We start from the raw sequence: 13555 nt of genomic DNA, 5'->3' as shown, positions 1-13555 counted from the left end.
GGCGAGCCTGGTCTAGGTGCCCGAAACCCCTTTTTCAGCTCATTCTTTTCCTGTAAAAAAGGGTTAGTCTTGGGCAATAAAATTAGGTTCATCTTGCAAAATAGAGTTAATACAACTCAGCAAATAGGAATAGTAATTAGATTCTGTTTCCTCGAGACCATGATCTAGTCAAGATCTCAACTTAGATTTTTCAAATGGATCTAAGTTAGATCGACGCCTATAGTTCCCTCAACGAGGAACACGTCCTCACTGGATCTCTTCTCTAGTTGCTTATCTTCACTTACCACTTGTAGTCACTTAACTTGCCTTTGACCCACCATGTTTTCCTGCCAGTTGTCAGGTCTGTAGACCTAACTAGACTTCGGCAGGTTCTCAGGTCCCGCGGACCCAATCGGACTTCCCGCCAGATATCGAGTCCCGCAGACCTATTTGACTTCCCATCAGCTATCGGGTCTCGCGGACCTAGCTGAATTTTAGCCTGGTATCAGGTCCTTCAGGCCAGTCAACTCCTGCACACTTGGTAGAGAGGTTAGACAATAAAATACTCTAACTTTAGACTCCTTGTCATTCATCAAAACATGAGTTAGATCATTAGTGCAAATTGCATTAACACAAACCTCTAAAAGAGTACGAGGAGATATACGAGTCGATCCCGCTGTAGGCCGTCTAGTGGCCGCTTGGTCGTGACACGCCCGCTTGGCTGTGCTGCACCGAGCACTCTCCCTTTGCTTAGCTTTCTAGTTGTCAGAGGGCTGCCTCTCATCCGGACGGACACGCCTCCCGCTCGACAGGGACGGCGACCGGGGGATATATTGTTTGTTTGTCTCTTAAGCTCTAGTTATCCGTTTGGCCTTGCTTGTCTACTCGGATATGCCGTCCGTTCGGCCATAACTGGTCCACTCTGCCGACTTTGACTCCTTTCTTAATTTTAACTTCCATGTCAGCCGATCTTCTTATCTTGGTGGGGCCCTTCTTCATCACCATATCAATTATATATATATATTTTTAAATATGTTGTGATTAACATGTAGTTAAATTTAACGAAGTTCCAAAGGTTTATTATCTTGAAAGACACAACATGCATTGATGACAATATGTAGGGCATGCTGGTATAATATATATTTCCAGGAACTGAAGGCCTCCATGATTACTAATTTATGAATGTCTTTGAAAAAAAAATAAGAAATTGATTTTAAACTTTAGATTTTGACAAGTGAAAAAGAAGTACTGTTGATTTTTCTAAGATTATATATTATGATAGATTTCAACAAGTAACAGTTTTGTTGCATTGTGTAAGAACTTGCAAGTTACCAGCAGTTTGTTTCTTCTTTAAAAATGGCCCCGGCTACTGCTGTGTTGCAAGTATGCAATGCAATTTTACAGACCATTATACTGATATTGACATATTGTGTCACAGCATCCCTGGTCGTTGTGAGTCATTCTGGAAGGAATTCGATGCAGTGAAACACATTTGGCGGAACCGAAATGATCTCAAAATTGAGGACGCTGGAATTGCAGCACTATTTGGGCTCGAGTCGTATGCATGGTTCTGTGTTGGTGAGATAGTGGGAAGAGGATGTACTTTCACTGGTTACTACGTCTAAATGGCCTGAGGTCAAAGCAAAGATCCGTTTGTTTAGGTTTTTGCTGTTGGATAAGGCGTTTTTTATCTCAATTTTTTATTTTGCCCATAAATTCATTGCGCTGGAGAGTCAGCTAGACAAATTGTAAGTTGATGAATAATTTGGAGACTTTCTTCATGGATTTACAAGCTGTATGAGTAACTTCATTCTAGAATATACGTAGATTTCATGTTGGATAATTGAGTTATTGTCAGCCATTAAACATATAAATCGTACGTTATGACTTGAATGGCTAGATTTTCTTGTTCTTATAATCGAACGAGGAAGAATTTATTTTTAAATATATATCTGTAAAATCTAAAATCGATATATAAATTAAAATGTGCCTTTTCCACTTGGTAGACAAAGTTTAGATTTTAGAAGGAGCCCACACGCCCGCCAATCGCAGTGAAGGTAGGTGCTACTCATTGAAATTTAAATTGATAAAATGGAGTGGAGATGGTGATCCCGTAACCTTGCGGTAACTCAGACCTAAAGAGCCCCATCAATTCCAAGTAACCGAGAAAGCAAGGCATCTCTTCGTTCTCTTCGCCACTCTCGCTTTGGAACCTAATCCCCCGGATTCCTTCGTCTTCACGAGCGAGATCGTGCAGAGAGGAGAGACGAGGACTGGGGTTGGGTGAGTGGGCCTTGAACCCCTCGCCGTAGGATGCATGGATTCGGAAAGCATCGAATGCGTGTCGTCGATCGACGGGATGGACCAAGAGGAGACCTCCGTTCAACACTTTCACTCCTCGAAGACCCATGGCGTCGCCGCTCCTCTCCCTTCGGCAATCACCCCTGCCACCAGCGTCCATGAGCTTCTCGAGTGTCCCGTCTGCACAAACTCTATGTACCCACCAATCCATCAGGTCGTTTTTTTTTTCGCTATGCAATCTTTGGTCCCCTTGTGCTTTCTTTAGATTATTTCTACAGTCTGTTTAGTTGTTAGGTTATAACGGAGCGGTCTTGTTTGGCTATTCTGCTAGGATCGGGGAGGATACGGCAATTCTATGGCACTCGCTTGTTGCAGTTCAATGATCCCATTGTTAAAAATCATGTTATTTTGACGGTGCCTTGGAATTTCTTTTCTCCTTTCTTATGTTCCTGATCATTTTTACTAAATTGATTGATCTATATGTGTGGTTTTTCCTTCTCTTGAGTTTTGAGGAATCGGTATAATGACTTCGAATTGTATTTTGTGTATGTGGATTTTCAATGTTCTAATGTTTTAGGTTTTCTGTTGATATTTCGGCTACTACCACTGTGCACAAGTAAAAGGTCGTCCTTTGCAGTAGCTAAATGTTTATTCTGGAATGTGTTTTCTCAAGATTTCGATTCTTATATGCAAACCCTTTAACCACGGTCCTATCGATTGTTATCTGATCATCTGCTTGATCTTATTATATCGGTCAAGAATTGCACTATTTGATTTTTGACATTTTCTGGTTAGAATGCCACACTTTTAACTAGCATCAACTGTTAGCTGAAATTTCCTAGTTTAACCTGTACGGCTGTATGTTAATGTTATTGTTAATTTTTAGAAAGATTTTGTAGAAAAGTAAATCTATTATTTGTCAGTCACTTCAAAAGGAAGTTAATTTGATGTTTCCAAAAACTCACTGTCTTGCTCACCTCATTTGCCTACTTTAGGAGTCGAGTATTTTAGGCAAATATACATTATGCTTATGATATTTATTTTGATAAATTTTGTAAGTTATATTCTCTTATTCCCTAGCTTGCTACAGAATGATCAGATGTTTGAAGTTTGAACAATGAACAGTCTGGGACCTTTGAATCTTCTCCCTGCCTATAAACTTCTCTTAGTTGAATGAAACTGATAACTTATTCAGTAATTGGCATATTGACTTATCAATTGGTAATTTATATGTTGAATCCTAGCCAGAATAGTATGTTACTTGTCCTTCATGACTTGTTGGTTTTCAAAGTTTTCAAGGAATATTTTTCTTCCAATTATTTGATTGAATTGCAGCATATATAGTTTATAGAATTATATTTTAGAAATGCATACTTTTGGACTAATACTTACTGATGGTTGACTTGAGAATTGTTTGAAGTCATACGTAGCAGAATCATCCTTACTTTTAAATCCTAAAGATTATTATCATTTTTAAAATCATTAGTTAATTGTGTGCCATCTTTATTACGTTGAGTAGTCAGCATCCATAGTATTCTTTAGGTACTGCCAACTATGGATGCTCAAAATTAACTATTCCAGACCTGAGGAATACATATTATTTTGTTAGGAAAAGCAAAGGTGACAGCTAACACTTATTTAATAAAGAGAGAACAATTATTACACCCATAAGAAAGTGTGAGTGCAGCTAAATATATTGAAGGATGAAAGAAAAATACTTAATTACTTTCTGATAAATCAAGTGGCATGGATGGGACAATTTGCTTAGTTAATTATTACTGGAAAACCATGTTTTGCTAGCTAAACTTATAGTATTCTGGTATTTATTCAATTTTATTTAAGAGAGGATAACAAAAGCTAATGTGACATTTTGGAGACCATTATTGTGGTCTAGTTTTTATGTTATCCAAGTTCATATGAATAAGAAACCACAGATGGATTATGTTTATTCTGACATTGACAAAGTTCAAGAGCAAATAGATAAGATTCAACTTTGAGAAGCACAATTGTCAAAGGATATTTATTAGGCAAGTACTTTAAATGTTTTTTTATCGTGAAATATTTATTTCATTTTGTTTTCTAATGGCACATATTTGTTTTTCTATTTTATATTTGTAATGAACTATCTTAATATTATTTTTGAATATCGTTGCAATCTCACAATAAATGATTACCAACTCTGCATAATGTGATTGTCACGGTGTATTAATTGACTGTGGACATTAAGTGCAAAGACCATGTCTTCTACGAGGATTTCAATGGTTTTGGTGAAAACCTGCCAATCAAATATCAGTACTATGGATCTTCATTTATATGTGAAATTTTATTTATCTTTACATATTCTTTATTGCTTTTTTAGGAAGATTGATCTGATTGAAAAATTTAATGTTTTGGCTGAGAAGAGAATGTAAGATGGTTGATCATGAAGAATTTACATGAACAATCTCCTCAAACAACTGTGTCATAATGCAACTATACTGGAGTACATCCCCGAAGGATACCAACCAGCCCATAGTAGTTCTAATTGGTGTCTATATAATGTAACCTGAGGAATCCTATGATTAGTGGCACATGGATGATATATTGATGAGCGAGTGAAAGATGATGACAACAAACAGAATGAGCATGGAGTATCAATTAGTCTTACTTGGAAATTTTTTGACATGGGATGATTTTGAGTTGCTGGAAATGATGCTTAGATTTTGGATGATTTGAATATAACTGGTGTCAGACAATCCAAACTCCAATGAATAAGGTCTTGGGTTGGATTTGTTTATTGTCTTTTATAATTTGTGGTGTCAAACGTTTATTCTAGTACCTATTGAGTTAATGTTACTATGCATATACTTTTTTGTGACATTTCCATAGCTGAAAAGAATTTGAAGTGAAATTGGGGGGAAATACAAGAGGTGGCGAGGGACCAAATCAGCACATTAGCAGACCATCTCTATCAAATCAGTTAAGTACTTGTCAATACCAACCTGAATAGAAGCCATGATTGGTAACAGATTGAGATTTTAAATGCTGCTGACTGCACAAATTGACAGCCTTTGTGGGACAAATAATCAGGATGCCTTGGAGCAAAATGCCTGTCTTTTTGCATAATCATGAACTATTCGGCTGCTGATTTCAATTAACATATATTATTGGCATCCTTTTTACTTAGTTAATAAATTAATTATGTTTCCAGGGATTACAAATTCTGGATTATATTGGGTGACTAAGGTTCTTTTATCAAACCAAATGCAACTCAACTGGAATCTATTCAGCTGATTACAAGCAGTGTGTGCAATTTCAAAAGTTAAGGATTACATGAGTGAAACTGATCATTTCCCAAAAAAGTAAAAAGCTGTAGCATGTAGCTAACCAGAGCTAAACATCATCAATTATAATTTTGATAATTTTGGTTCGGTTAGCTTCATCATGATTCAAGGAAATCTTTAGCATATGCTTATTTGTTTGCGTACACCTGCTCTTTCTTCTTCCTAAAAGTTGGAGTGCATGGATCTTGTAATTGTTAATACATATCTATGAGCTGGCCAGTTTAACTAGCAAAGTATTTTGGCATAGAATGAGGACTATTTCTTATACTAAAATTGTCTTGCGAGTTACTTTTGCAGTGTCAAAATGGGCACACACTCTGTTCAACATGTAAAACAATGGTGCACAACCGTTGCCCTACTTGTCGCCAAGAGCTTGGGGATATCAGGTGTTTGGCACTGGAAAAGGTGGCTGAGTCACTTGAGCTTCCTTGCAAGTACTATCCACTTGGATGCCCTGAAATCTTCCCTTACTACAGCAAGCTGAAACATGAAGCTCAGTGCAACTTTAGACCATACAATTGCCCATATGCAGGATCTGAATGCTCTGTCGTCGGAGATATCCCTTTTCTGGTTACGCACTTAAGAGATGATCACAAGGTAGACATGCATACGGGATGCACATTCAATCATCGATATGTTAAATCTAATCCTCGAGAAGTTGAAAATGCCACATGGATGTTGACTGTAAGTAAACATAGTCCCACTATTGCTTCCAAAAAGTCAGTCTTGCTAGTTTGTACTTTTGATCATTTTACATTCTTAAAGAAACAGTCCCCAAAGGTATCTAAAGAACATTATCTAAGTGTTGCTCCAAAGCAGTATCCAGCCTCATGGAACATTATTCTCTTATATACATTTTTGTTTTGTTCATTTTTGTTATTTTTGCAGGTTTTTCACTGCTTCGGTCAGTATTTCTGCTTACACTTTGAGGCCTTCCAGCTTGGGATGGCTCCTGTTTACATGGCGTTTCTACGCTTTATGGGGGACGAAAACGAAGCCAGAAACTTTAGCTACAGCCTCGAGGTTGGGAGCAACGGAAGGAAGCTAATATGGGAAGGAACTCCCCGAAGCATTCGCGACAGTCACCGTAAGGTTCGTGACAGTCACGATGGGCTCATCATACAGAGGAACATGGCACTCTTTTTCTCGGGAGGCGACAGGAAAGAGCTGAAGCTGAGGGTGACAGGCAGGATCTGGAAGGAGCAGCAGAACAATGAGGCCGGTGTTTGCATGCCAAACCTCTTTAGCTGAAAACTTACGACATTCAGTCCGGTTGTTGCTGTAGATGTAACATGAAACATGAAATTCTACGACCTTGTTATATTTTAAACACTTGGGTTCATGTGGTTCCATATTTTCGATAGAATGAAAATGTGACAATAGGTTTATATATTTAGGATATTATAGTGCAATTGAATCTATCTATTACTATGGCTGCTATATGGATATTATAGTAAGTATTTTATTTAGTGATATGTTAGAGTAACGAAAAGTAAATGAGTATTGGACTTTATAAAAAGATAAATTAAATTATAAAAAATAAAATGACATCCTCCCTAAACTAAACTTTAAGCCTAATAGGCTCTGTTTAATACTAATTGATTAGGAATATCAAAAATTTTAGTATATAGTATATATTATATCGATATATATTATTTATATCAAAAATTTTAATACGGTATTATATTTTATTGAATTTTTTAATATTGATATCAGTATGAAATTTATTATTTTTTGATATATTGAAATATTGTATTTAGTGGTAGTGGACTTTCAAAAACTAAATAGATTTCAAAAACTAACAATTTTAATATGAACGGTATAAAATTTAATAATACCAAAAATTTAGTATATCAAAGTTTAGTATACTAAACTTTGATATGACCTTAATATATATTTTTCAAATATCGAAATTTTTGGTACGGTATACGATATGATATAAAATTTTTAATATGGTACCACCCCTACAATTGACACTAATAATGAAAAAGAAACCAAACAAACTGACACAGTTGGTACTTGCATATGATGTTACTGTAATAGGTCATGATTCCGAGCATGTGCGAAATACATCGTGGGTCACTTGATCCCCCATGCAAAGGTAGACCTGACCACGGTTCGGAACCGACGGTTCGACGGTTCGGAACCGCCGGTTCGACGGTTCCAGGCAGGTCGACCCTTAACCTTAACCGCCCAAAACGGTTACGGTTCACGGTTCAGAACCGCCGGTTCAAGGTTCGGTTCACGGTTCGTCACGGTTCAAGATTAATATGTTAAAAAAAATTAAAAATTAAAAATTAAACATTAAAAATTAAACATTAAAAATTAGAAATTAAAATTTATTAAAAAAAGGGCTTGCACTTATTTAAGTTGCCTACGTATCCCTTTAGGGGAATCAAAGCCCACGAAGTTCTTTTACATTTTTATCCTTTTACATTTTCATTCACTTCCATTTCCTGTTCCTGTCGTATTTGTTCCTTCAGTATCAAAATCTTCAACTTCGTCATCTGAAAGTTGCATTCCTTGGATTCTTTTCTCCGCTCTGGTCCAATCGTCCAGTAATGCTTGGGCTTCCAATGAGTCGGGAGACAAAGTTGATCGTCGTTCATCTAATATGTTGCCGCCGGTACTGAACGTCTGCTCCACAGTAACAGTTGACACTGGACAAGCTAAAATTTCTTTTGCGATCACGGAGAGAACGGGAAAGCTTTGAGCCTTCTGTGACCACCACTTTAAGATATCGAAGTTTTCGCTATCTGCTTCATTAAAATCAAAAGAAGTCGTAAAATAATTCTCAAGTTCCTGTGTGGAACTTGAGGATCCCCGTGGACGTTTTGTCCGTTCTTTTAATAAGAGTTGTGCTTTTGTAAGTTTTAAATTACTACTAGTAGTTTGTTGAATTTCAGAAATATTAATTTGTGTTCCATATTTTGCATAATATTGATTATAAATATCATATAAATAAATTCTAACATTATATATAATATTAGCTGGATAGGGAAGAAGAATCTTTAATTGGAATTAAAGCATCATAATATAAAGTTAACATTTCTTGTAAAACTTCTAATTTAAATCTAGGATCTAAAGCAAATGTAATTAAATAAATTTCAGGAATTAAATAAAAATATTTTTCACATTTAGTTTTCATAGCTAAGATGCAAGGAGATAAAGATTCATTATTAATATGTTCATTTAAAACTAATACTATATTAGAAAAATTTTCTAAAACTAATTGAGCGGATAAACACAGGAAAGTTGTTCGGTTGCATCATTAAATACTTTTAAAATTTCACAAATACTACTACAAATATTCCATTGTTGTGAAAATAAATATATATTAGTATTAGTATTTTGTGCAAAAAATGAACATAATAATTCTTTATATTGAAATGAATCTTGTAATAATTGGTATGTTGAATTCCAACGTGTTGGTACATCACGTGGAAATTTTTTAGGTCTCATTCCATTAATTTTACAAAACCTACCCCATTGTTTCATTATAGATGGATGAGACCATAAATAAGAAATTGCAATTCTAATTGGTTTAATATAACTTTCTAAAATTTTTAAACCATCTTGAACACATAAATTTAAAACATGGCATACACAACGAATATGAAAAAATAAACCTCCAATAATAGGTTGACAAACAAATTTTAGATTATCTATACAAGCGGTATTAGAACTAGCATTATCTAATGATATTGAAAATATTTTATGAGTTAAACCATATTCTTCTAAAATTAAACATAATAATTGTGCGATATTATGAGCATTATGTGATTCATCAAAAACTCTATAAGCTAATAATCTTTTTTGGAGATTCCAAGAGTTATCGATCTAATGACAAGTCACACCCATATACGAATGTGTTTGCCAATGATCACTCCAAATATCGGAACATAAAGAAACTTTATTATCTGATTTACTAAATTCATCAATTAAATTCTTTTTTCCTTGTTTTACTAATTTTTTAATTGTACGAGTAAGTGTAGTCCTAGGAACATGTTTAGCACATGGATTAAGAGATTTTTTACAAAAATCTTCAAATGTGCATTTAGATCCAAAACTAAAAGAAAGATGTTCTACGGAAACAAATTTAGCTAATGATTCTCTTAATTTATTATCCGAATATAAAAATAAACCGGAATCGGTACTTCCGCTAGTTGAAGAAAATCTTGATAATTGTGTTTGAGAACGGTCGAGTCCATATTCCGTCGGGTGCTTCGTTTCTACATGTCGTTTCAACGACCCATAGCCGCCGCCGGCTTGGAATTTGTAGGAAGCATTGCAGTGCTTACATTTTGCACGTATTTCTCCCGACGGAAGAGTGACCTTCTCAAAATGTTTAGTAAAAATAGAAGACTTTAGAGAAGGAAGTTCCCGAACCTTAGAAGTAATTGCATCGGTACTTCCTTGTGTGTCGGGTGTCGGATTAGGAAGATGCTCGATCTCATCATCGGTGGATTGAATGTTGGGGTCCTCCTCCCTGTTGGTGCAACCTTAGGTCAAGGTTGACCTGGTTGACCAGACTCGAGTTGACTTGACTCGAGTTGTGTTTTGATGTTTGACGAGTTATGTTTGACAATGTTTGTACCTTGATGTTTTACAAGGATACAAGCTTGAGAGATTGTGGGTGCAACTCGTGGTCAAGGTTGACCTGGTTGACCCGAGGTGAGTTGACCTGACTCGGAAAAGTCCAAGCAGGGAGCTTGGTACGGGAAAAGTCCAAGCAGGGAGTTTGGCATGGTGAAAAGTCCAAGCAGGGAGCTTGGCACGGGAAAAGTCCAAGTATGGAGACTTGGCACGGAGAAGTCCAAGTATGGAAGCTTGGCACATGGGAAGTCGGAGAGGGCTCGGTAGCTCGTTCTCCGAACTGTGGTCAGAGAGGGCTCGGTAGCTCGTTCTCTGGACCGGATGGGGAAAGTCCTGGTGAGTGAAGCCAGGCAGTTGGAAAGTCCTGGTGAGTGAAACCGGGCAGATTGGAAATCCTGGTGAGTGAAGCCAGGTGAAAACCCTAGTGAGTGAAGCTAGGTGAAAGTCCTGGTGAGTGAAGCCGGGCAAGGGAAAATCCAGATGGATCAAGGGTGATCGGACATCTGGTGTTGAGAAGGTCAAGTAAGTCAAGGGAGTGACCGGATACTTGACACGAAGAGAAAAGTCCAAGTGGGTCAAAGGGATTGACCGGACACTTGGTGGGGAGTCTTAGCAGGTCAAGGGAGTGACCGGATGCTAAGCATGATGTACCAACAAGTCAAGGTTGACCGGATGTTGGTGTGGGAGACTTGGGAAAAACCAAGCTCTGGATCGATCTGGGGACCGATCCAGTGATACGGCTGATCGGTCTGGTGACCGATCAGTAATCAAACAGAATGCTTCTGTGGATTATCTGATCGGTCTGAAGACCGATCAGGAGGCAAACAGAAGAGAAGAAGGAGAAAGGCTGATCGGTCCAAGGGACCGATCAGGACATAGCCTGATCGGTCCAGGCTTAGCCTGATCGGTCCCCAAGACCGATCAGGGACAGTGTGGACCGATCAGGTTGGAGCCTGATCGGTCCAGGACTAGCCGTTGTGAGTGACAACGGCTAGATCTCGGTCTTCTGTGTTTCTTCTGCCTTCACAGGTTTGCAGGTTCAGCTATATAAAGAGTCGAGCGACTCTACAGGATGTTCTTCTTGCTTCTGCAAGTTCTTCCTGGTTTCTTCTCTAGAGCTTTGCTGAGCTCTCGTCTAAGCTTCGCGTGAGCTTCCTTTCGGCTGGGTTCCTGCTGTTGTAGGCGTCGCTTGAAGCTGCTGCTTCATCCAGTCGAACAGAAGGCAAGTAAGCGAAGGTGTTTCATACATTTGTATTGTATTTTGCTTCTTGCTGCTTTCTACTCCTGTATTGCTTTTGCAAAACATTGTGGCGAGGTTTCTCCACCCATAAGGAGTTTATATTAGCTGATTCTCCGGGGACTCATCCACCGACGGATTGATAGGCTTCGTCCACCTTACGGACACGCCGAGGAGTAGGAGTTTCATCTCCGAACCTCGTTACATCGTCGAGTTCGAGTTTGAGGTTTGATATTTCCTTTTTGCGTTTCTATTTAGTTATTTCCGCTGCGCTAACCCTAATTATAGAAAGAAACGCGAAGATTTGGGGCGGCTATTCACACCCCCCGTCTCTAGCCGCGATCATCGATCCTAACAAGTGGTATCAGAGCGAGGTCGCTCTTCGTTGGATTAACACCCGAGGGAGCACAAGCTAGAGATGGATCAACTCGGAGAGGACATCACAATTCCACCTTTCTAGGATCGCGACGACTTCGCGTTTTGGAAGGTAAGAATGAAGTACTTTCTTATGACTAACCTTGAAAATTGGAGTTGTGTTCAATTAGGTTTCAAGCCTCCGATGGACAAGAAAGGAGAAACCCTAGAGAAGAAGGAGTGGACCAAGGAACAAGTCCACCAATCCCTAGTCAACGATGAGGTATTGAAAATTTTTGATTTTCTTTACCTAATGATGTTTTGTGTAGGATAGGTGGATATAACAATGCCAAGGAGTTGTGGAACAACTTGGCCAAGTTCCATGAGGGAAGCTCCACTTCAAGTCACGAAGAGGAGTCAAGTGAGCTAAATAGCTCACTTCATGGAGGCATGGAATTAGAAGTTGAGGGCCACTCAACATCTAAGGAAGAAAAGGAGGAGAGTTCTTCTTCAAGATCGGAGCAAGAAGAAGAAGCTTCTACCTCCGGAAGGGATGAAGGAGAGAGTTTACATCCCACCTCAAACCTAGGTAACTCAAGCATTTTAATTTCTAGCAAATTACACATAATGTGCTTTGAGTGTAGGGAATTTGGGTACTACAAGAGTAAGTGTCCAAAGAGGATTAGAAAGTCTCCACCGGCGCCAAAGGTCAAGAAAGCCGGAGTCCCGATACGCAAAGGCAAAGAGCACGTGGTGTGCTTCCAATGCAAGCAAAGGGGACATTATCGGAGCCAATGTCCGAGGGGGAGGCAATCTCACAAGGACAAGAGACCGAGCACATCGATAGGGGGAGCTAAGGCAAACCATAAGGTAATCTCTAAGGCACATTATTGCAATACTAGTAAGATGCATGCTAGTAGTTTGATTGCAATTGACAATAATGATAAACATGATAATTATAGAAATCGATACACATGCTTAGGTGCCAAACTTGTGAGCCTAGATAAGGATAACACTAGGAAAGCCAACCCTAGGATCAACTCATCTAAGGTTAAGGATAACCTAGGTAGAAATCCCAAATCAACTAGACACATGCCTAGGAATACCTCAAAGAAAAATGATAAATTAAAGCTTGAGGTATTAGAGAAAGAAAATCAAGTCTTGAGGTCAAGACTTGACTCTCTAGAAAAGGCTCTTGAGGACTTAACTCTAGGGTCTAGGGGTCAAAAACCCAAGTCCAAGGACAAGAAAGGTTTGGGTCACAAACCTAAGTCCCAAGTGGTCAAGCCCACTTATCATAATGTTTCATTCGATTATGGAACAAGACCTAGGGTTAGGAAGACCATCACCAAGGTCACAAGGGGAGTCACCCCTAGAGTTGATCTTGATGAGTCCCAAATGACCAAGGCTTTAAAGCCTAGGAGGGTCATTAGAAGGGTTGCTAGGGAAGTCATCCCTAGTGAATATTTAGTGAACCCAATGAGCTCCAATAGGTATTGGGTTCCTAGGAGCGTGATTTCATCACGCTAGATGAGTTAGGGTGTGCCAACCTTACTTGACTAGGTAGTTAACCTAATCATGGCAAAAGGTGGCACTTTAGGATTGTTCAAGGTATAATCAAGCCTTGAAAATGAAATTAAGAATTATTCCTAAGGTGATTAGAATGTGCCAATCAAATTTGAGGAGTTGTCTAGAGTCAATTTAATTGACACATAGTGATCTAAACATCTTTAGTATATGATTTGAGATCTATCACACTTAGGAA

The 13555-nt window shown here is 38.4% G+C and overlaps 1 protein-coding gene across 2 annotated transcripts; it reads left to right on the top strand.

The window, feature by feature from the left end:
• Positions 1 to 2097: 2097 nt before the first annotated feature.
• LOC122005393 (E3 ubiquitin-protein ligase SINAT3-like) lies at positions 2098 to 7004 on the top strand. 2 transcript variants are annotated; one of them, XM_042560422.1, is made up of 4 exons: positions 2352 to 2494; positions 2612 to 5238; positions 5901 to 6287; positions 6492 to 7004. In XM_042560422.1, exons 3-4 carry the CDS (start codon positions 5940 to 5942, stop codon positions 6852 to 6854), a joined length of 711 nt encoding a protein of 236 aa, XP_042416356.1. In that variant the 5' UTR covers positions 2352 to 2494; positions 2612 to 5238; positions 5901 to 5939; the 3' UTR covers positions 6855 to 7004. The 2 variants fall into 2 exon arrangements, with proteins under 2 accessions (XP_042416355.1, XP_042416356.1); XM_042560421.1 differs by lacking the exon at positions 2612 to 5238 and having other exon boundaries at positions 2098 to 2494.
• Positions 7005 to 13555: the final 6551 nt, after the last annotated feature.

This window comes from Zingiber officinale, chromosome 7B, assembly GCF_018446385.1.
Source record: "Zingiber officinale cultivar Zhangliang chromosome 7B, Zo_v1.1, whole genome shotgun sequence".
NCBI lineage: Eukaryota > Viridiplantae > Streptophyta > Magnoliopsida > Zingiberales > Zingiberaceae > Zingiber > Zingiber officinale.
This window is presented reverse-complemented; position numbering and strand designations above follow the sequence as displayed.